The 25,581-nt window shown below is 43.5% G+C and overlaps 1 protein-coding gene across 3 annotated transcripts in view; it reads right to left on the reverse strand.

Moving 5' to 3' along the window:
* LOC146809665 (sulfotransferase 2B1-like) overlaps window positions 1–25,581 on the reverse strand; it is a 641,816-nt gene that overhangs the window by 130,024 nt on the left and 486,211 nt on the right. For all 3 annotated transcript variants that reach the window (XM_085616518.1, XM_085616516.1, XM_085616517.1), the window contains exon 5: window positions 431–525. In XM_085616518.1, the coding sequence (XP_085472644.1) occupies window positions 431–525 (95 nt within the window). The remainder of the gene's footprint in view (window positions 1–430; window positions 526–25,581) is intronic.

The raw sequence follows: 25,581 nt of genomic DNA on the forward strand, positions 1-25,581 counted from the left end.
AAATGACACAACACACCACATTCATCAAATCTACACCACAGAATTCCACATCATGCCACAAAATTCATCAGCCTACCACATAACTAAACTCTACGAAATATTACTCCACAACACAAAATACAAAACCATATAATTACTCTCCATCACACACAATCACACTCCACATAATTCCTGAACACTCAATACCACATTACTATCCACATAATTCCACTGCACACCATGCCAAATAATCCCATCACATAAATCCATTCTACATGCACAATTCCAGAACTAACAATTCTAATCATTCATAATTCCACTCAACACCACGCCCATTCATTCCACTCCAAACCAAAACACATGGGTAAAAAACATTGCCATTTACAACGACAATAGCTTTAACTCTCACAAATGCGAGACCTATTGCAATACAAATGCTTGTTGCTTTTACCTTTGAGAGCTCCTCATAGGTGATGATGAAGAAGTTGTTTTGGTCCTTCATCTTCATCCATCCTTTAACATGATCAAACCAGCTACCATAAGGAACTGAAAGAGAAAAAGGGATATAACTAGTTCTGATATTTGAACAGGTGTAGAGTTAAAATATCTGATCAAGCTGTGGATTATAAAGGAGTTTTGGAGTTCAGCTGGATATGCAAATGATAATGTTAATTTTGTCACTTGCTCTACTATTTCGCAGAAGTTAGATTTTCCTCACCACTTTGTACATAAAGCAGTGTAACCCATCAGACTTTATCTGACTATCAGGTGAATGCATATACATATGATCCATTGCTTGGGATTCAGAAGGTGAATCTTTCATTGACGTTCACACTTTCAATTAGAATGAAGGGACAATAATTAAAGTGCAAAATGTTTATCTTCTCTTCCATCATAAAATGACAACTAATATATTGTCTGGATGTGCTATCTCCTGTGTGAGAACAGCAGATTACTTCTTGGAGAGTAAACATTCATTCTTGGATACATTTTCGAACAAGTGTTGCCAATACCAATAGGTCTAGCTTATAAATAAAAGAGCCTTCTGTGTCACTGATGAGTGTAACCACTAAATAAGTCATCATACATGCACTCCGTAACTCATTGTTGTACTCATGCATCCATTCATCCATCCACTTACTCATTTGTGCATTCAATTAATTTCAATTAATTCAGCTTTATTCGGTGTATACAGAAGTCACCATAAAAGCACAAAAATCACAATTCATACAATATAAAAATGATGAGACAAAAATGTCATTAATAATTTTCCTTCATAAAATACAAATACTTGGTATAGGATGGAATATAAATAATATTTTATGGGCTATAATTCTCTCTACAAAATAGTCTTATGAAAGTTTATATTTACACAGCTAAATCCTGTCATCATCGGTCTCATATAATAAGGCTTCCGGATAAGTATAGTCTTTTCTTTTCAAATTGCACTTTGTACATATCTAGTAACAGAATTAATAATTTTTGCATTTCCCAGATTACAAATATGTTGGAAAGCATGTTTATAATTAAAAAGTCTATTAGATAAAAATAAAGGCTTTAAAAACAATTTCCGAAGGTCTGTATAAAAATTACAAAATAGGATAAAGTGCATGGTTGATTGTGCAGATCTTCCATCACATGGGCAGTTAGGTAAATTGATATTACATTTTTCCGTTTTAGGGAAGGCTACTAAAAAGTGTAAAGTATCCATCCTCAACCTTGTTAGGTAGAATCTTTGCTGGATATTTGTCACCAATACAAGGTATAAGGGTAAGCCAACCGTAACCACCCGTTCATGGTAGGAGACAACACTTTTTTTTAGAATTAGCAGCCATATCTCTATCGTTTTCCACAAGTTCGGAATATCTAGCCCTCAGGTCTCTTTTACTAATCTCTTGGATGGTCGATGGATTCTTTTTGTCAAAGTCAATATTACAATAGGATAATAATTTGGAAATGTGCTCCAACCATGGGATATTCATATTAAAATTGAGTGTCAGACAGTCCACTATTATATCTTTCGTAAAATGTAGTTTCATCCTTAGACCATATCCCTCGCCACAAGAGCAGGGCAGCCAGATTTATTATATCGGTTAGGTATGGGACCATTAATTCCTTATGTACTATGTACTTAGCTTTAGCTTGAGGGACCACTAATATTCTTTTAAGAAATTTGTTTTCTTGTGTTTGCAAAGTAGCAATAGGTGCTCTCCCCCAGATCGCAGACCCATAGCAGACCCCGGTAATGCACTTACTCCAGTACAAGGTTAAAATCTCTCGTATGGGCTTATTTCCTAATATTGTGGCAAATCTAAAAATACTTTCCGTCACTCTTAAAAAAGTCATGCTATTCAGTTTGATGTTCATATTCCAACAGCCAGTTTTGCAAAAAAGCATTCCTAAATATGAGAAGGTGGAGACTCTATTTATAACAACCACACCAGCCTGATGTCTGATCTTAGGTCTGTTTTTCCCCCATGTCATCACAAAAGTTTTTTTTTTTAATTTAACTGTAAACTTTTGTCGGTGATAAATGACACAAAGTTTTCAATCAAAAGTTGCAGCCCATTTGCTGTCCTAGAGATTAGGACAGCGTCATCCGCATATAAGAGGACTGGCGTAGGGCGTGTACCAATTTTTGGGGCATCTGCTGGTAGTGATTGTAAAAAGGAGTCTAGACTATTACTATATAGAGAGAATAAAAAAGGCGCTAAAATGCAACCCTGTCTTATGCCTAGTGCAACTCTAAAGGCTGATGTGCATTCTCCTCTTTTACCAAAACGTACCCTAGAAGTTAAAAAATTATAGATCTGTGACAGGTATTTGATCATTTCTAGGGGTGCTCCTTGCCCCTTTAGTGTTTGCCATAGTGTTTGATGATTAACTAGGTCAAAAGCACTAGTTAGGTCTACAAAGCATATATGTAAGGCCCCTTCCTTTACTAGGGTATACTTCCCTATTAGTAAATCTAAATTCCGCCATTGTTCCACCGTTCCAATACCTCTTCTAAATCCATACTGGGCATCCGATAAGATGTTACCCTCAGTTGCCCAGTTTCCAAGCCTTTCTAATAAAATACGGCCCTTTAAAGGAGGAGTCAAGAAGAGATATTGGACGGTAGCAGTTTGCCATTCCCCTGTCCCCCTTTTTGAATATGGGTACAATAATGCTCTAGTCTCTACCCAGGTTGCCAGTAAAGCGCCTTTCAATGTTGCATTAAAAACATTCAATAAAATAGGTATCTAGAGAGTCATGTTAAACTTGAACATGTCGATTGGCACACCATCTGCGCCAAATGCTTTCCCATTTGCGCTTTTTTCCAATGCAGTTTTAATCTCATCTGGGGTTATTGGAGCCATTCCGACCGATTCTATAGTTATGAATTTATCTACAATGGCATTAATGTTTTTAATAGCACCTGGATTAAAAATATGCTCAAAGTGGGATACCCAAGCTTCCGGTGGAATAACACTATGAATTTTTACTACACTATTCTCGTTGAAAAAGGGTTGGTTTACGACTTTCCAGAATAGTTCTTGATCATTTGTGGTTCCAGCTTGGGTTAGTTTTTCCCATGCCCCCTCACGTATTTTCCGTTCTTTTAGGGAACTGTACGGATCCTTGTATTTATCTCTTGGTTTTTGTTTTAACGCCAATTTTAAGTCCCTATTTAATTTTGAACATAGATGGTTAAACCATGTGGGATTTATATTACCCGTTTTCTTTTTTCTTTTAGTTGTAAGGTCCCTGGCAAAACAGGTGGTGATATTGCAAAAGGCATTAACAGTTGCCGGGACAGTGGAAGAGACTTCAAGGAAAGTATCAATATCACCTTGCTATTTCCTTATAAACTGTTCCATAAAAATTGTAGGATTCACTCCTGTCCATTTAATGGAGACTCCATTGTTACCATGAGTGGTAATTCCTTCAACTAGTTGTTTTCCTTTTATTCTAGAGGGAAAATCAAGCCTAATCGTGACAGTTAGTGGGTTATGGTCACTAAAGAGGCTATTTTCAATGTAAGAGGAAATCACCTGGTTACTACAGTTGAAGGATATAATAAAATGTTCTATATTAGAGGATGATCTACTTCCTACAAATGAAGGTACAGAATATTTTCCATCCAAGCCTGTTGGTTCTATAACAAATAAATCATACTTATGCATAATTAAATGTCTCACCATACCCATCATGTACAAAGTGTGGAATCCTATCCCCGAGAACATCATACTATCCACAGGGTTCACCCATCTCATGAGCACACTTAATGCAATTAAAATCACCCGCCCAGATAAGATTATAATCCCTTTGACACCCTTAAAAAATGTATCCAAATCGTTTTCCAGTGATGTCATTACATTACACTTTGATTTATCAAAAATATTATTGTAAAATTTTATTATGACAAAAGCCTGACTTTCTAGCGAGCGAAGTTCCAAGCATTGGTAATATTCGGACAAAACAAAAGTTTTTCTTAGAGTTAGAAGTGACGTGACCGCAATCAGAATAGCAAGACCACCTTTAGCTTTTCCCATACTTGACGGCCTAGCATTAGTGCTGATCGTTTGGAAGCCATTTATTAAAAAGGGCTCAGTGCACCATGTCTCTTGGATTAGGATGATTGTATAACCATCTAACATTTTTAACCAATCCTTGTCCTTAAGTTTACTTTTAACGCCCGCTATATGCCAGGTCATAAATTTGAAAGTTTCGCCAATAGATAACAAAAGCCCACCGCTCTCCTGTTCAGCCCTCAGTGGATGTCTAGTAGCATGGGTTTGCAATTTAACCATATCTTCTTGTGTGCCCGGGGTCACTTGATTTTCTTGTTCAATATTAATGATCGAATTAGCTACATTAAAAACGCCTTTGCTAGCCAGCATTTGATCTGCTTCGCCTGTCCCCTCCAATTGTATAGTTATATGCATGTCAGGAGACCAAAGGTTAACATATTCGCTCAAGTTCAGACTCCGATAGTCACCCCTTATCCATCTAAGTCAATCTACTTCACTGCATCTACGGAGTGGGGAAAATCTGTTGTACAGAGGGAAATTTAACATTGGTTGGTAACTCTGTTTGATAGGGTGTTTATTTGGAATGGGTTTATAAAAGAAGCCAAGTGAGACTGCCATGATGCAATCGTTTGTAGTTAGTGACCATTGTAATTATCCACAAAATGATGTAGTAAGGCAAGTCAAATTCCACTTTATTCGATTAATTAAAATCATAAAAGCATTCTACAATAAATATCAAGAGTTCATCTAAAACAGTATTAAACAATTGATAAATTTAAAAAGCAGATTAAAAAGGCAATAATTGCATAAAATACATTAAAAGAAGCACTTGAGTGCGCAGAATATATGGATCCAAGTTTCTATTGTTCTTCCAATCTTAGCCTTACTCTCTTGCATCTCACAGATGCGGCTAAAAAACTAGCAGTGCAGTACATAATTAGTGGAGAGGACAACATCTGTAAATATAACAATGCAGGCTTATACTGGATAAAACCCAGGTCCTTCAAAATAGATTTTAAATATCTAGTGCGAGGTTCATGATAGAAGGAACAAAAAAACAAAAAGTGGGCATTATCCTGTACAGAGAAACCATCACATTTGCATGGGGACGATTCCTCAAGCTTGCACCAGTCATTCTCATCCCACAGCACCGTATAAGTTTGATTAAACCGAAATTTGGATAAAAGCCATCTATGAAAAGGGTTGGTTACCGTTATTAAATAAGGAGCCAGCACACAAGATGGAGATATCAGAACATGAGCCCTCACAGAGGGTTTACATAAATCGTGGGCTTCGCGCTCGGCCATGCGAATTCTCAGAAAATTTGTTTTCACCCACGGCAGGTCAGCTCTACACAGGGCTTCAGGTCTACTAAATATTTCAGGGCGTCCAAAAAGCGCTGTCATAGTTTCAATATAAGACAGCCACTGAATATCCCTCCTGTGATCAAGTTGGAGACAATCTTTGATGATCCGATGATTAAGGCTAAGGTTTGGGTTAAGCCAAAGCTTTATCCACATCAATAGTGGAGCTAGATTTATTATGTCTAGGATGTAACCCATTCCTAACTCTAGGTGTACTGAGTAGGTAGCCGTTGACTGGGGTAAACCCAGCAGTGAGCGAAAAAATTTATTTTCCTCAATCTGGATATCTTTAGAATTAACGTAACCCCAGACAGCTGCACCATATCTAGCAATTGCAATTGTCTTGGCTTTATAAACGGCCATAATAGCCTCCATAGGTTTCCCCCCCAATCTCTTAGCAAAACCCAGAATTGCAGCATATGAACTTCGTACCGCATTCATTTTAGATGTTAGCTGCGGTGTCCAGGTTCCCCTCTGGTCAAAAATCACACCCAAATAGGTAAAGACTTTGACACTAGTAATCACCTCTCCATCACAAAAGAAAGTTTTTTCTTTACGCATACCACATCCTACTGACATGGTATGTGATTTGCTTTTGTTGATCACCAGGTCGAGACTAGTCATAAAATTGCCAAAGGCATCAAGTAGCTTTTGTAAGGCAACTGGGGTCCTAGCTATAAGTACCGCGTCATCGACATAGAGGAGTACCGGAATTGGTGCACCCCCCATGCTCGGGAACTCCTTTGTGGCAGACGTTAGGTAGCCCTCCAACGAGTTCACGTAAAGCGTGAACAACATTGGCGCCAGGATGCATCCCTGGCGGACCCCTCTAGTGGATCTAAAACTCTCGGTGCACTTTCCGTCGGTGGTCATTCTAATCCGGGCCCTCAGATCTTTGTGAAGCTCCGCCAGAAAGTGTACCAAGGAACTGTCGAGGCCCATCTCCAGCAACATTGCCCACAACTTAGATCTATTAACAAGATCAAAGGCTGTGGACAGGTCCATAAAACCAAGGAATAAGCTGCCCCCTTTTGCTCTGGTATATTTGCAGAGTATAAGGTGGAGGTTGAGGCATTGGTCCTCGGTACTCCTCCCTGACCTAAAGCCAAATTGTGCCTCGGACAAGATGTTATTCCCCTTAGCCCATGTAGAAATCCTCGCCAGGACAACCTTGCCTAAAATTTTTACCGAGGAGTCCAGAAGCGATATTGGTCTATAGCATTTTGGGTCTCCTCTCTGCCCTTTTTTGAAAATTGGGACGATTGTAGCTAGAGACCAGGACTGAGGGAAACCCACTATTGCGGCGGCGTTGAAAACTCTGGTTAAAATGTTTGCCCAAAACAGTGGATTTGCCCTAAACATGTCCGCTGGCACTCCATCAGGGCCCGGGGCCTTGCGACCTGCTGTCTCCTCTATGGCTCTAAATACCTCGGTGGTTTCAAAACTCACAGGCTCCATGGTGCTCTCATTTACGGGGATTATAAAAGGGTCCGGCTCCCTGTGACTGTCATAAATTTTTTCGAAATGGCATAGCCAATCGTCCTCTGAGATATTTAATTCCTGTACTGAGTTTTGAGCGCCTGTAAGTAATGGGGAATTTATTATTGTCCAAAACTCAGCGCTATTTTTTAGAGTGGCTTTATCTCTTAAGTCCTCCCAAGCTTTGCTTTTTAATTCATTTTTACGCAGAGTAGTGGCCGTGTTGTAATCCTTTCTTAAATGCGCCACAAGCTCCTTATCCCTTGGGCGAGTGTTAAGGGCTTTTTTAAGGCGGTTATGAGCTTTACTGCAATTTTTATCAAACCAGCCTTTAGCCGGCTGTTGTTTAGCCCCCTGCCCTTTGGCTAAGAGACTGCTAGACACAAACCGGCAAATATCTTCAAAGGAAGATATGATATCATTGTGCCCAGCTGATGGAGTGGCACACACTAATAACTCTTCCGCGACTGAGTTGGATAAAGTTGTAAAAAAAAATTCCGGTACAACCGTCTCCCATTTAAGTCTTCTCCCCTGATCCTTTTCCTTTACAGGCAATATAGTTCGATGGAGAACAACAGATTTTGACAAGAAGGCACTATTTGTTAACACCAGTCCAACAGGATTATGATCACTCATGGGCATAGCAATTGCATTATATGAAATCACATGATTAAGAAAGTATCTCGAGACAAAGATAAAATCAATTATCGAGTCGCTAGCCCTTCCCGTGTAGGTGGCAACCCGTGTACTATTATCATAAAATTCAGGTTCAAATAGCTCATTTTCCTGCAGTACATGTTCAAGTGCTCGACCCTTCAGTGAGTGTTCTAAATGAGGGGGTGACACACTGTCTGGCCCCTCCGATTCCGCCATAACACATTTTGAACACAAATGAACATTAAAATCACCCATTAAAATGAATCGATTCAGAGTGGAATGCTTGTCTCCGTAGAGAATTAAAAAATCAGATAACCAATTAAAATGCAAGGATTCAGGGTTGCTGTTAGGAGCACTATAACAGTTAATCAACAGTAGTTTACCACCATCCTCTAAAGTTAACTCCAGAATAATAAAGTTATTGGAAGCGCAGTCTATCATGATCAATTTGCCTTTTAAATTCACCGAAACCAGCATCATAAGACCTCCTTTGTTCCGTCCGGCAGGGGAAGGCAAAGCAGGGACAAAGAAGGATGTGAAGCCATCTATCCAGTAATCACACTCCAAGTCCCAAGTCTCTTGCAAGGCGATAACATCATAACGCTTTACAAAGTTTTCCCAATTGGGGTCTCCCTTCTTAGCCCGCAACCCAGCAATGTTCCAAGATAACAGCCTAACCGTGTCCCCGTTGTCACTAATAATCTCTGGTGAACTGTTCTTAACCGCCTCAGAAGAAGGTACATGGACCACTGGTGTTGGGTCCGCTGCGGCGGCGTCCTCTGTACCCTCTCCCTCACCCCGTCAATCACAGAGGTCGAGGCCTGAGAGCACATTAAACCTGTTATATGTTGTAATGGGTGGACCAAATGTACTAGAGTTATCACAGCCCTGCAACGAACTTTCATGCGCCCAACTGGGCCCCACCGGGGTAAATGGATTTGATCTTGGTCTTGGCAAGGAGGGAAAATTGGCCTGGTTGTAGAAGTACCCAAGTGGACGCACTCGGATGCTGTTACTGTCCTCCAACAGGAATGCTGCCCTTAGGAGGACTGTGGCCACATGTTGTGGGTATTTAAAGTTCACCACCACGCAATCCCCTCTACATGATTTCCTTGATGGGCCAATCCAATTCACTCTCCTCGTCGTAATAATATCTCCAGCATGTTTGGAAGGGAAACCACATTTAACACCTAACCAGGCCACCACTTTGTTTTTGAGAGAATCGTGCGCTTCCTCTTGCGACTCATTAATACCTGCGCATAACAACGGAACATTTGCAAGTACGATGACATAAGGGGCACAATCCGGGGGCAAATTAATAGAATTGACGCGTCTACTTTGTGCAACGTTAGTGTTATATAAGGGGCCAGGTCTCTGCAATCCCCTAGCCTGATCAGCATTCAAAACTGCTGGTGGGGGGCAGATGGCTGGGGGAACAGGAGAGTTAATTACCGGGCAACTAACCGGAGGGATCGAAGAAGGAGGGTTGGGGGCTTTTGTAGCACTATCTCCCGTCACTTCAGGACATACCAAACTAATTTGAGGGGGTAAAGGATTCACCTGAGAAAGTTTGACCAGCTGTTGGTCCAATAGACCTCCTAGTCTTTTAAGCTCCGCATTTGCGGTGTCCAATTTGACTGTAAGACAGTCAATGGAAGCCTTAAGTTTTAGGTCAACAGCCGCCTCAATACGTTTAATTAGTACATCAAACTGCTCTGGGCTCAGTGTAATACTGGGTTCCTTTATAATCTCTGCATTAGGTTTAGATTTGGGGGAGATGTAACTATCCGGCCGGTGATTTTCCCCTCTTCTCCTGTGGACGGTCTTACCCCCCCTCTTGCTTTGCTGCCTTCTGCATGATCTAAAGGGTCTCTTTCCCCTGATTTCTTCCAATATTTCTGCCTCACCCTCAGAGTCAGGGCATAACGTATCATTCATTGTAGAGACCATTAATACAGTGTCAGGCTCCTGGTGGATGGAAGCTACTGTATTACTTATTGACTCAGTAGCGTTTTGTTCAACTAGCGTACAGTCCAAGTTTCTTTCGCCATCTTGGAAATCCTCCAGTGTAGCAGCTCTAGCTGGGGAGGGGACGTAATCTAGAGCGTCTGCTTTACCCAAAGAGGCCCTTCTATCCTCGTTGATTTTGGTCACCCTCTTCACAAGAAAATTATTCATGGAACCAGCCCCCGTGACCACCTTGTTTTTCTTAGGGCCTGACATAATAGGATGTGGGCCGAAATTGAATGTCGGCTATAACTTAGTCCAGTTTGCAACCAATGTACACTAACGCTGAACAACTACACAGCAACACTCATGGAGCAAGAATGTATGTGTGACAGACAACAGCAGTACCTGATGTGGGGCCGATATCCTGGAATCCAATGTCAGGGGGATGGCCCAGCCCTGCCTCCTCCTGCCCCGGATGGCCACAGACGGTCCGCCCTTTGCCCGGGCTTAGCCCGGCGCCCGCCCGCGTGCGTCCCGCGACGCGGAGGGAGCAGCAGACTTTTAAGCGCCTCCGGGCGCGTGGTAGGCGTCACGAACCGCTTGGGCACCTGGGAGCGGTAGTTCCCCCTCTGTGGGGCCGCGAGATGAAGTGGCGGTGAGAGGAGCCCAGGCAAACAGCGGTAAGGCTACAGATAAGGAGGGGAGGGCACCAACAGCTTCACGGTATTCCCTCGCACACAGTTCTGGCTTCCCGCTCCACCGAGGGAGCAGCAGACTTTTAAGCGCCTCCGGGCGCGTGGTAGGCGTCACGAACCGCTTGGGCACCTGGGAGCGGTAGTTCCCCCTCTGTGGGGCCGCGAGATGAAGTGGCGGCGAGAGGAGCCCAGGCAAACAGCGGTAAGGCTACAGATAAGGAGGGGAGGGCACCAACAGCTTCACGCTATTCCCTTGCACACAGTTCTGGCTTCCCGCTCCACCGAGGGAGCAGCAGACTTTTAAGCGCCTCCGGGCGCGTGGTAGGCGTCACGAACCGCTTGGGCACCTGGGAGCGGTAGTTCCCCCTCTGTGGGGCCGCGAGATGAAGTGGCGGCGAGAGGAGCCCAGGCAAACAGCGGTAAGGCTACAGATAAGGAGGGGAGGGCACCAACAGCTTCACGGTATTCCCTCGCACACAGTTCTGTAGTAAGTTGCCCACTAACTTGCGGTTTCGAAAATTAACCACTACACACTCTCAATCACATGATTTTCTAGAATCACCCACACTGTCAACATAGCATGATTATTTCTTGGTAGAGGATATGTGCCCCAACAGCACTATTTGCAAACCAGTGAACTACTTGATTTTTTAAAGAATCATACGTTTCTCTCTGGTTCGTATTTGGCTTTGGAACATTTTTTAGAACAATGACGTATGGTGTGGCCTGGGGCGGGAGATTAAACAATACTGGACAATTAAGTTCATCCTCACCAGGTAATGCTCTTCTAGATGGGGGCGGGGTATTGGATTCCCTTGCAGAATCAGGTTTATCATGGGTTTTAGCTTCTCTATCTGATCTCTGGCCTAAGTCTGGTTGCACTATAATTTCTTTGTTTAAATTTGGCATATTTATTTTGAGTAACTCTCTGTGTGCAGGCTTATCTATAATGGTTACACATTCCCCTTCCTCTGTATCTTTGCTAAATAAATTTCGATCTAATCCCTTAGGGCCAGATATATTGTTTTTATTTGGTGGTTGGTTGTTAAGAACCAGATCTGTTAGAAAGGCCACGTCTTTCTGTAGTGATTTGATTTGCGTCATAAGACGTCTTTCGATGTTATCTAGTTTACAGTGGATTTTTTAAAATAACTTTTCATGATCACATTCCTCCTGGCTGTCCTTTGTACAATCATCCCTTTTAAAAACAGTTTTAGCCCCACTTTTATTCTTAGATTTGGGTTTTATCATAGGGATGTGAGTGGGCTTAATTGCCAGCCCTTCAACCTGCACTTCCACTGGGAGGATGGTGACAATTGCCGGTTGATTCTTTTTCTTTTTAGCCGGGGGGGGATATTGGTGATGTAGCTTTAGTCAATAAAGAAATCTCCAGTGGTGAGGTAATCACACAGGGATTAAGTTGTCCATTTGATAGTCCATAAGAGTGTTCAGAGTCAGGATCATTACTTTTACTACAGCCTTTCTCCTTAGGCTTTTCACCCTTCTCATGCGCACTTGCTCGTGGTCCAACCTCACCCTCTAATGCATTGTCCCTTATCACGGCATTAAGAGCAGTTTTAGTAGCCGCCAACTGTTCCTCAACTTGTACGATTTCCCTTTCAATAATGCCCACTGCACTTTTTAAATAGTTTGTTATCGGGGCAGTATTAGGAGGTACTTTTCCTCCTTGCGCTGGTAATTTCCTTTTGCCCATGTTTGATGATGGTAGCGGTGGTTAAGTAACAAAAAAAACTCCTTACCGTCGTGTTCAATCGCACAGGCACGGGGGCTGACCCTGCCCTGCCACGTCCTGATACGGACAGGTGCAGACGGGCCCGCCCCTGGCCCGGGCACGCCCGCGCACGTCCCGCACTGCGTGAGCCCTGCCCGGAATTTAAAGCGCCACCGGCGCTGGCAGTGACGAGCTGAAGACGTGCCTCCTGGGCGCTCCATGTTGCAGCTTGGGGATTGTGGTTTTGCTTCACCAAGCTGATCCCTCGGTGGTAACAGCAGTGGCTACTCGGACTCCGGTATGGGCACAGGTAAAAATGGCAAAGTTGCAAGCAAAGGACACATGGCTTCCATGCTGCGTGAGCCCTGCCCTTAATTTAAAGTGCCACCAGTGCTGGCGGTGATGAGCTAGTGACACGCCTCCTGGGCGCTCCGGGTTGCAGCTTGGGGATTGTGGTTTTGCTTCCCAAGCTGATCGGTAGTAACAGCAGTGGCTACTTGGACTCCGGTACGGGCACAGGTAAAAACAGCAAAGTTGCAAGCAAAGGACACAGGACACATGTGCATTCATCCTCTGGCACATCACAATAAAAAACACACAACCCAATAACAAATGGGAGATACATTAGAAAAATACAGGTAGATTAAAAAACCTGCTGCCATCTAAACATTGTGGGTGTCTGTCTTGCAGTGGTACTGTACATAGTCTAATGCGGTCATAAAGCTTCAGCAGGGAAGCCATGCTTAGAACCAACGTAATGGCCTTCTTGGAATTGTGAAATACATTTCCACTATGGACAACAGCATTCCATAACAGTCACCTAGTGAAGAGGAAGTGTTTGTGTTGGATACTGTGCAGTACAAATTAAATGAGTGGTAAGCAATCCACTTGTTAATACTGCCTGGGGAGCTGTAGTTTCTGCTTAACACAAAACAAAATTAAAAGAGGAGAAGCAAAGAAATACTAGGTGAACTATGAAAGAAGAACAGTGTCATGGATGAAAGCACAGTGTAAATAATACTCAAACAGACCAATGGCAGACGAGAGCTATCCCAAAGGCCCTGTGTGAGTATTTATCTTATGCATATATCTGTCTATCTGTCTATCTGTCTATCTATCTATCTATCTATCTATCTATCTATCTGTCTGTCTGTCTGTCTGTCTGTCTGTCTATCTATCTATCTATCTGTCTGTCTGTCTGTCTGTCTGTCTGTCTATCTGTCTATCTATCTATCTGTCTGTCTGTCTGTCTGTCTGTCTGTCTGTCTGTCTGTCTGTCTGTCTATCTATCTATATAGATAGTTATAGATAGAGAGTATTTGTGCATATAAAAGATAGATAGATAGATAGATAGATAGATAGATAGATAGATAGATAGATAGATAGATAGATAGATAGATAGATAGATAGATAGATAGATAGATAGATAGATAGATAGACATATGATGAGTGCATTATTTAATTATGTTTTCTATTACAAGATCCTGGTAGACATCTAAGCCTATCAGGACTTTTGAACAGAGCAAATCTTTTACCTTTAGGTTTCATCAAATGGGGTAAAGCCACACCAAAATTCTTCCGTACAAAGTTATTCTGTGAGATTCTGCACGCTTTAACATAGTGAAAAAACAATCGACCCTTAAATACATCAGGCCTTCTTTTTTTGTCGTTTTATGATAAACAGATCAGAACAATGGCATCAGAAATATATACTACTAGCAAACCAATCAGGTCCTTAGCTGTTGCCATTACCTTGTCGCTATAGCCAACTCGGGTCTACTGAATTGAGCTTCAGCTTTCCCAAAAGGGAACCATCTGGCATACAGTCGTAAGGTAGAAAAGTATGCAAAATTACAGTTGTCAAAGCAAAAAAATATATTCTTGTAAGAGTGTCCAACAACTTTTCTTCCAGTGGAAATCTTCTATACTCATGGTTTGTAAAAGGGAGTAACCAGCACCAAAACCAATGCATTCTATGGTAATCTATGAGATTGCATGTAACAAAATACCGATGTGTAGGCTTTATAGAGTATCAACAATCCACCGGTTAATTCCTATAGGCTTTGGCATATGTTTTTCAAAGTCAATATGTCAGGCCTACTTCCTCTATACTAACTTTTAATTAGAAATAATCAGGTCTATAATATTTAACATCGGTTTGTCATGATAACCAGCATAAACCTACTGTATGACATGAGCTTTCCCACAAGGTAACCATTCGGTATTCTGCATTAAAATTACAAAAATGCACAGAATTACAGTGGTAAAAAAAACAATCCTAATACAGCCAAATAAGGATTACCATAGTGCAAATCTGTTTATCTCCATGGTTTGTCAGGTGGGTCAGCAACACCATAAACGTTTTCTCACTACTGTAGCCTGATCGATTATGTGTAACTAAATACTTGGCTACAGGCTTTAGCACAGTGTAATGACAATCACCCTTGAATGCCTTTTAGAACATGCTTTCACAATAAATAAATCAGGCCTACTTGCTTTGTCGTGCCATTTCATTATATGCACATCACACCCTAGGAATCTGACATAACTTTTCCCTGAAAACTAATATGGCCTATATACTTTATCATTGGCTTGACACTATAAATAACACAGGCCTACTAAAGTATGTATACATTGGAAATCATCATGCATACAGCTGTAACATTACAAACGTACTACATTAATTGCCCACAAATATACAATTCTTCTTAAGAGGGTAAAAAATGTTCTAACAAGAATCATCACAGGGAAAATCTTCAATTTCCAGGAATTGTCAGTGTGGGTGATCAACACAAAAACCCTTGCCTACTACAAGTATCTGTGATATTATATTGAACAAAATACGTTTCTATAGACTGTATCACAATACAAAAGCAACCCACTGTTAAAGACATTCTGGGTTTAACATATTCTTTTCATAATAAATAAGCTAGTCCTACTGCCATTGTCATAACCTTTCATACTATGATATCCGACCTTTTACATCAGGCCTATAGCTTAACAAGATAACCAGTTCAGAGTTACTGATCTGAGCATAAGCTTTTCCACAAAGAAATCATGAGGCACACAGTCATAAAATTAAAAGGTATACAAATTATAGTTGACTAAACAAAATACTATCTCTCCTTGAAGGGTCAAACAAGGATTCTCACAGAGCAGATTTTCCATATCCACGGTTTGTAATAGAGGGTAACCAACATTAAAACCCTTGCCTAATTTATGCCATTTAATTGAAAAAAGAGTAATAACAATCCAAACTTAAATACAATTATGTTAACATTTGTGTTCCACAATTAATACGTCAGGCTTACTGCCTTTATTCCTAACTTTTCCTAACAAATAGATCAGGCCTCTATAACCAGCGCAGGCCTGTTGTATTGACCATACCTTTGTCACAAGCCAAAAAGTGCAACGCAAGCAGTCTTTTCAGTGGAAGCATACAACTACAGCCTAATCAAATCATGTACTCAGGAAAACCCAACATGAGGGCGGAGCCTAAGCCCCTTGTTGAGTAGTGTTGACAGCTCTTCTTTTGTTGATCACATGAGGTAAAATGAGAGTGGTATTGTCAAACCAGACCTAAAAATGACCCAGATCACAATTTTGTAATACAAACATCATGTGCACCATGAACGGAAAGTTCAAAAGAAGTGCTGAAGCTATGTTGTCCCAATCATAGAAAAAAATAGACTTGTTTGCTTGCAGAACATAAAAAGTGAACCATCTAATGACCTTGTCTTTCTATTCCGTTTGTAGGCGACCCTCCCCCTTCATGGTTCATGCTATTATGTGATATATATATATATATATATATACACATATACATATACATATATATACATATATATATATTTTTTCACTGAAAACACCATAGGTTTCCGGCACGTTATAGTTAGAAATTAGCAATTAAAGAACCTTGGAAATTCACTGGAAAAAAACATAGGTTTCAGGGACATTATAGTAAGTTGGACATTTCGCTCATACAAAACCTTAGAAATCCCCCCGTTATAGTTAGTTGAGCTAACTATAACTCGTGCCCCCGCAATGCACTGCTGATGACGTCACATATTACATCATTCATGACATGGTCAGTGACATCACAGATGACATCTCAAATGACATCACTGATGACATCACTGATGACATCATCCAGTGACTATGTGTTTCTATAAAATGTAAATATGTTTTATATATATCTGCCAAGGTGTATTGAAGAATGAATGGGTGAATAAGAGTCAGGATGGATGATTTAGTAGGTGTGTGACTGACTGTATAAGTGAGTGATTAATTTTGTCTTACTGAATGCATGTGTTAGTGACTAATTCAGACATTTACACACCTTAGTTTGTAAGTTGGTGTGTCCTGTCATGTCATGAATTATGTAATATGTCACGTCATCAGCAGTGCATTGCGGGGGCGTGAGTTATAGTTAGCTCAACTAACCATAACGGGGGAATTTCTATGGTTTTGTATGAGTGAAATGTCCAACTAACTATAACGTCCCTGAAACCAATGGTTTGTTCAGTGAATTTCTAAGGTTTTTTAAATGCAAATTTCTAACTATAACGTGCCTGAAACCTGTAGTTTTTTCAGTGAATTTCAATGGCTTTTAAATGCTAATTTCTAACTATAACGTGCCTGAAACCTATGGTTTTTTCAGTGCATTTCAAAAGTTTTTTAAATGCTAATTTCGAATTATAATGGTCATTAAACCTATCTTTTTTTCTGTGTTTTTAAATTATCATCCCATTCTCAACCTGGTCAAAACTGCAAATCTCACCACTTTTACATCAATACCTTCCGCCCAAAAAATCGCCACAAATGAGAGCCACAACTAAAGCTAATGATATGCAAAGTAGACGTTCCAGTGGAAAAAAAACTAAAACACCACTTCCCCATATTTTCAATGACCAGCCAAATCTGCAATGCGATCCAAAAAGCAGGCAATAATCAGAGTTAGCAATAAGAAATTAACATCAGCCTTTATCTGCTGTAAGGAGGTCGACTATCTACAGCGTGAATTGGACCCAACTCACAGCCACATCTAAAGACCAACACGTGATACAGCTACTGATCATGCAGCTCTGACACCCAACAAGGCCACAACACCCACCGCCACCACCACCACCAGGACCTCCCCCGGACAAACCCCCCTACTACCACAAAGGCAGCGCAAAACAGGACAACGGACCTTTCCAAAACACCATGGCCTCTCAGCCGCACAACAGCTGAATGTTGGGAGATGTGAGAACCAAGCATGTGTGAAGGAGGCAAGTCACCCTTCAATAATAATGCACACAATACCAAGTGTAGCAGTGATGTGCTGGACAGACCTCACTATGCAAAGCACAAACCTCTCCATGTGGACATATACTACTGATACTTGTAGTGTTGTGCACAGTGGACGCAACCATGTTACCTCAGGCAATGGGGAAGATTTCAGTCATGTAGCTGTGTTGTTCCCCCCTCGAAGCGTAAGCGGAGTGGGCTGGTCTAATGTACGGCACTCCAAAGTAGGAGTATGAATAAATAGGCTGATTCTCTGGGCATGGTTCACTTGTGGGAAGGCCAAAGCATCTGCCAGAGCGGCGGCCTTTACCCTGCCATGTGGCTGCCGCCATGACCGCGGGCCTCCTCAACACAGGCCCCCTGCAAACCCAGCGGCACAGCACCGCAGACTTATTTCTGTACAGACTACTGCCTTCGATCTACACTGCAGACAGCAGGGCTCACAATTCAGATGGGGTGGCGATTGCAGATGACGCAGTCCAGTAGGCAAAGACACATTGCTCCAAGTGCGGCCCCTCGCAGACCACGCATCAGCACAGGCTGCGCACACGCTGAGCGCCAAAGGTACTACTAACTCAGTGCAACCATAAGTCATCGCAAGAAAGAGTGAACAGTCCTATGTCAGCAGTGAGGCATACTATCACTTGAAAATCGAATTGAGACAGAATTCAATAGACAAAAGACATTGGTCCGAGTACGGCCCCCCCGGACCACGGATCATTGCAGGGTGCGTACACGCTGAGCGCCAAAGGTACTACTAACTCAGTGCACCATACGTCATCGCAAAGAAGAGTGAACAGTTTTATGTCAGCAGTGAGGCATACTATCACTCGAAAATCACCCAAAAATACTTAAAAATATAAAAACAACAAAAGAATCGAAGTACATTAATGATTACAATCCAGTAAATTTGAAGATGTGGAATGCAAATATGGAAATATGTTGCAGATAACTCAATTGCTGTTCCTCGCATACTATCCAAATAGAAGTCCATAGCTGGAAAACATATGTTTATATGAAATACTGCAACATTATAGTTTTAGAAAAAATGTTACAGAAAAAATAAATGAAGAGAAATATGCTGTAATTGGATCTGATGGATGTTTCGTAAAGAATGCCAAAGGAAATCTGATTAATCCCAGGAAATTAAGCTGTGATACTCCAGATAAGAGAGAGTTTTTCTATTTAGCTCTTCTGCAACTCTTCAAACCTTGGCGGACTGAAATGGAATTACTTGGAGATTTTGACTGCTATGAAGATTCTTTCAATGCATGGAAAGACATTGCTACCAGTGCGGCCCGCGCGGACCACGCATCATCGCAGGGTGTGCACACTCTGCTTCAGGTGCCACTAACTCACTGCACCACAAGTCATCGCCACGTGGACTTATTAAGGCAGAATTCAGTAGGCAAAATACATTTCTCCCAGTGCAGCCCGCTCGGACGACGCATCATTGCATGGTGCACACATGCTGAGTGCTTCAGGTGCCACTATTTCAGTGCACCACAGGTCAACGCCACGTGGCCATATTGAGGCAGAATTCAATAGACAAAAGACATTGGTGCAAGTGCGCCCCCCCAGACCACGCATCATCGCAGGGTACTTCTAACTCACTGCACCACAAGTCATCACCACGTGGCCCTATTGAGGCAAAATTCAATGCAAGCCGCAACACATGGTGCCACTTACCCTGTTCAACACAAGCCGGCGATACCTGGAGCCACTAACCCAGTTCAACACAAGCCGTGACACGTGGTGCCACTAACCCTGTTCAACACAAGCCGTGACACGTGGTGCCACTAACCCTGTTCAACACAAGCTAATGCCACATGTGGAACTGTGTCCTGAGTCCTGAATGGCATTGACCCCAAGTCCGTTGCAGCGACCACAGCACCATACTCCCTTGGATCAGTTAGGTATATTTCCATATGCAAGGCCGGCGACAAGTGGTGCCACTAACCCTGTACAACACAAGGCACAACACGTGGTGCCACTAACCCTGTTCAACACAAGCCAATACCACATGTGAAACTGTGTCCTGAGTCCTGAATGGCAGTGACCCCAAGTCCGTGGCAGCAACCACAGCACCATACTCCCTTTGATCAGTGACGCATGTTTCCATATGCAAGGCAGGCGACACGTGGTGCCACTAACCCTGTTCGAAACAAGCCGGCGACACGTGGGGCCACTAACCCTGTTTAACACAAGCCAATCCCACATGTGGAACTGTGTCCTGAGTCCTGAATGGCAGTGACCCCAACTTCGTGGTAGCGACCACAGCACCAGACTACCTTGAGTTTTATTTGTTGTAGTGTTCTTTAAATAAAATGTTTTATATGTAAACCTATACATGACTAAGATTCTTGTTTGTCCAACCGCACAGGCACACTTCCAGGCCCAAGAAGGTTGTTGGTGTATGTTGAAAATGAGGGAAGAGGGTGCGTTACCTACTGATGTGGAGAGAGGCAGCGTGAACGGGGTATCTCTTACAGAAAGAACTACGATATGTTTTCAGAAATGCCTCGGACAGATGCCAGCTGACGGACTGAATCACGAAATGGTTTTTCAATGCTTATATAGTGTTTAGTTATGAACAGTTCATACCCAGGCTCGCAGAGGGACAACTGCGGCCCCTCCGCTCGACTCACAGACGCAGTACTACGAGCCGTCTGCTCCCAAAGGAACAGCAGAGTAGTAGCTCGCAGAGGTACAGGCACAGTGGCGTACTAGCTCGCAAAGGTAGAGAGCCGCGAGCCGACGGACTGGCTTCTAACGCTATAGCTGCAAAGTGGTTATGTTGGGCAGAGGGAGAGGGAAAGTGTTATCTCGCAGAAACAGAGGTCCGGTATATTAAATTGCCCTCGAGACCTTTCTTTTTTATATTTTCACTCTATGCAAGAAAGCGCGCTTTCTGGACCAAGACCTTTCTCCCTGCCAAATTTGGCGTAATTCCATTCAGCAGTTTGGCCTGTAGCCTTGTCTAAAGTTTCCTATAGAAAATCCATTGAGAAAACACGTTTTCACGCCCCCCCACATAGCTACCTGTCGCAGGCGTACTCGCTGTTGGTGTGCGGGTCAGTGGTCTAGTTGTCAACATGTCACGGCCACTCCCTGAGGGCAGGTTTGCACACACACCACACCCATCATGCACATGCGTCACAGGCCATGTGACCACGCAAATATAAACAATCGACAATGTCACATCCTTTATTGCTGATGTGACTGGATGGCGGATGCTCCACGGGTCTCAATTATAAAGAGTCCATGAAAAGTTGTGCAGAGGGTTAGTCGCACCCTGAGCTGTATGGCCATCAGGGGCCTACTACCACGTGCACAGACTTGAGTTTACAGGGTTAGTGCCACCCGAAGCTGATGTGGCCGTCAGGGGCCTACCACCACGTGGTGCGGACTTGAGTTGCGCAGGGTTAGTGCCACCCGAAGCTGATGTGGCCGTCGGGGGCCTACCACCACGTGGCGTGGACTTGAGTTGCACAGGGTTAGTCGCGCCCTAAGTTATTTGGCTGTCAGCGGCCTACCACCATGTGGCGCTGACTTGCATTGCACAGGGTTAGCGGCACCAAAAGCTGATGTGGTCTCTGCCATCGATGACTCAGGACTCAGCGACATGTGTGAGATCGACCGGGCTGCGGAGAAGCTGTTGTGGTCTCCGCCTTTCATTACTCAGGACTCATCGACATCTGTGAGATCTGCCGGGCTGCGGAGCTTTGAAGGGCATGTGGAGTGCCCACTGGTAGACACTCCGGTGGCAGCAGGTAATTATTTGGTCATGGATGCGCAGGGGTGGGGGTAGGGGTGGCAGTGGCAGTGTCTCTCTCTCTCTCTCTCTCTCTCTCTCTCTCTCTTCCCTCTCTCTTCACTCTCTCTTCACTCTCACTCTCACTCTCACTCTCTTCCTTCCTTTCCTTCTCTTTCTGTGTCCCACTCCTTTGATATGCGCATTACACACGTCCTTATTTTGTGCTTTATTTTCCAGGCTATGTCGTCGACATTCATGGTCCCGACAGGAGTCTTCCACCTTGTTGTTTTGTGTTCAATTTGTTAAATTTAGTTTATCCTTTATATATACATTTACAAAAAAATTAAGTTTGAAAAAAAAAACAACTCAATAACGTTTTTGGTTGTTACTTAAGTGCTGTGTGACTCCTTCTCGTTCTTATTACTGTTATTTTGTGGTGTCCACCATGGTGTTAAATTTTGGGGCAGTTATCATGGCAATACTGGTGATGTCTGCAGTTTGCACCAGCTTCTGAATAGTGTGTTAGATTTATCTCAACTTTAGTTGCATTAAAGTGCTGATATTGACATGCAGAGTAGGTGTTCCCGTGCAAAAACACACGAGGTGCACCTTTGCGATTTATTCTAAATACTAAAATCCTGTATTGAATTGCACTGTGGTAGTGGGTACACTTACAGTGTACACACAAAATCAATGAAGAAATGTCATTGTATTTATATTGGTTAGGAATAGTGGGTCAGGTGCTGGATCTTGACGGGAATCTTAGGCCTGGGCGTAGTTCGCGAAGTATCACTTCGCGAAGCTACGCAAAGTGAAGTTCGCACTACGCGAGCTACGCGTAGCACTTCGCGAACTGCGTAGTACCTTGTTCGCACTGTGCCAGATGTCGTTTTCAATGATTGCACAGTGCAGACAAGCAACCGGCACTGTGCAATCATTGAAAATGGCATCTTGCACAGTGCGAGCTGTAGTTTTCTGCTGCTCGAGTAGATTTTTACTCGAGCTTCAGCTTTCTCAACGCCAACTGGTAGTTTCTCATCGCGAGCGGTCGCGAGCATACGCGACCACTCGCAATGAGAAACCTGACCTCCTCGCGTTGGGAATCTCACCGGGAGGTTTATTTTCCATGCTCGCGATCGCCAACTTGAAGTTGCTGATCGCGAACAAGGAAAAAGTCTCGCCGGGATGTCATTTTGCTTGCTCGCGGTCGCCAACTTGAAGTTGAGGACCGCAAGCAAGCAAAAAATGACCGCAGCACTACGCAACACTACGCTACGCGTGTTCGCACTGTGCAACGTGCAGTTCGCGTAGTGCGAAGTAGCGCGAACTTCGCAAACTACGCGAGCGTAGCGTAGTGCTTTGCCCAGGCTTAGACGGGATACACTGCCCAGTTGGTTTATTTTCAGTACATGAAAAAAACCACATCACAACTTTCACAACAACTGCGATGCGAAACAAATTCCGGCAATAAGCTGCGTTAGCACCAGGGATTTTACACCTGCTTTCTACTGGTGTTAAGCAGGACAACTACCTGCAGCATGAAAGGGAACACAGCCAAGAGCCACACCAAAACACCCACAGGTGCCATAGAGGCAATGAGCATGATACATGGATACCCATGAGGTCCACAACACTCATCGCAACAACCCCAGGACTGCCAACCCCCCCCGAACCCACATCTGAGCAAGTGTGTCCGTGTGGTCATTGTGTTAGCAAGATAGGCGCGGGCCCTGCAACATCATAGTGTCAGCAGACGTTACCATGTCACCTCAGCATTGGCAGTGAGCCTGGACATGTAGCTACGCACGCATCCTCCTGCATGCACAAGCAGCATGTACTGGTCCGGCGTACACAAGTCAGCGCAGGGGTCTACCTATCCAGCAAGGGGAACGGGGTGTCTCGGACATGCCCGTGTTCAAGAAGTGCGGTAAGTGTGTCACTGTGTTCTGGTGTGGCCTCCACAAGGGCTGCAGCAGTCGATGTTGTAAAGTGGCATGCACCACCTCCAAACTGCAGTGTCACGGTGTTATTGGAATGCCGCAGGACATGTGCGAATAGGTATTACAATGGTGTGCCGTAGGAGTGCACGGGATACAATAGTGCACCGTACAAAAGTGTGGGGGCTCATGGGAGGGAGGAGCAGCTGATTGGCAACGTAACACACAGCGAACCCGCCCATGTGCCACATGCTGATGATGACCAGGGTTGCAGACATCCCACAATACCCACGACCGGCCTTTGTACACATCCTGTATGAATGAAGCTGGAGAAGTTACTGTAGGGATGAAAGATTCTTTGTCTGAGCTATCTTGCGCTAGCACATCTGCTGCTCCGAGAAGGAACTTGCAAGTGGCCAGCCCCCCCCGATAGATACGATAATATCTGCATCCGTCTCCCACACTACGCACTGCCTGATTTGAGAACAAAGAGTACACATCCCACACTCAAAATTCCTTCGTCGTAGTTTGCGTGCATGAAATGGCCTTCACACGTACTCCCACCACAACCCTGCCCTGCACCCATTGCACACAGACCTGGCTCATTGCACCAAGCTGTGCCATTTCATCCACAAGACTGGCACACGGCAAGCCAGTGCAGCTGCAAGCAGAGCCACTGACGCAATGGCAGAGCATCCCGTCCCGAGCACATGGTCGATTCCATTCATGTCCACCTATACTTTGCACGTCTACTGCATGTCCTGGGTGCACTGCCTTTGGTAGTGCTGCGGATCACTTACCGGCTGAGCTTCCGCATTGTGGATGTCACCTGAGTTCAACCTGTATTGCAATGTCGCATGTGCCTATCCGAGTGGTGCATGAATGTGTGCCTCTCCAATGAGTGGGTAGCTGACATGGATTACGACTGCTGTGTGCGCCCCCTGTTGGCCCACAACCAGGATTGTCATGGTGATGCCTGTTTATGGCATGCATGGATGTTTGGCATGCATGTTGGGAACTGGGCCTGGGAGATTGCACATGTCGTAGTATGCAGTGCGCAAATTGATCCACTTCCCGATTCTGCTTTGGTGCACATTGGGTACAGTGGTTGGAGTCAGCACATCTGTCCTGGTCAGCTGGTGGATTACGTCGACGACATGTCAAATGTTGTGGCCAACCATCACTCATTAGATAGTGGCTTACGCAGCTGCACTCGCGTTCATGGACGAGTGACAAGGTACCTGCAACCACGACTCGATGTGCTACATTGCACGTTGTACATCTGGTCACATGTCCCAAAACAACAGTGGACATGGCTGCGTTGGCGTCAAATCATGTCCGAGGCGCGGACAACCAACACTGCTTGACACTGACGTGTGTTGGTGATGGACCACCCCGAGGTGAACTTGTGCGTTTTCCTACGGTCCTTATTCAGGAATTTCTCTGCATATCGTGGCACTACTCTTGGCTGTACTGACACACACTTTTTTTATAAAGTTTCCACATTTTAACTTGTCTCCAAATGTGTTGTGTCTTCATTTGTATGCCAATGTGTGTGTGACGGACTCTCTGGCATCCTGCCATACGTGAATTGCTACCTCATCCAGACTGTGGGTTTGTACTTATACATTCTCATGTGCCTGTTTCATACTGACACTTTTGGACGCTTATCCACCACAGGCGAGTGCATTTGTGTCCTGTGTTTGATTGTGCGAATGTTTGTGTTTGGACAAAATTGTATTGGATGTTGGTGTACTCTGCTTGCTATGTGTGTGTTCTGAATTGTGTGTGAGATGTCCATTCAAATGAGCTTTTGTTCACCCTTCTACCTTTCAGGCAGTGTGGTTTTCACTTCTATGCTTGTTCAGTGGTGTGATGTTGGCAGGTTGTGTGACTTGTGCTCCTTGTTGGTGTGTTTCATTTTGGCCATGGTTTGTCTATAGTTGTGCTGTACTTAATTGTGCATCTGTGCCATTGTGCCCATCTCCCCCTGTCCCCCCCACTCCCTTCTTCTTCCTCTTCCTGGTGCTGTTGTGTCTGTAATTTCGTTGCTCCACACATAAATACATGTAATGAACAAATTAGATTAGTTCCTTCATTCTTTTAGGTTTCAAAACTTCTCTCTTATTTTTTTTTTATTTTCCATATAAACAGTTTTTTAAATATTCAAGGACACATAGAAGTCAGAAGTACAACGTATTCTATTAACACGCTTTCTAGAACATTCT

Source organism: Triturus cristatus, chromosome 7 (assembly GCF_964204655.1).
Source record: "Triturus cristatus chromosome 7, aTriCri1.1, whole genome shotgun sequence".
Taxonomy (NCBI): Eukaryota; Metazoa; Chordata; class Amphibia; order Caudata; family Salamandridae; genus Triturus; species Triturus cristatus.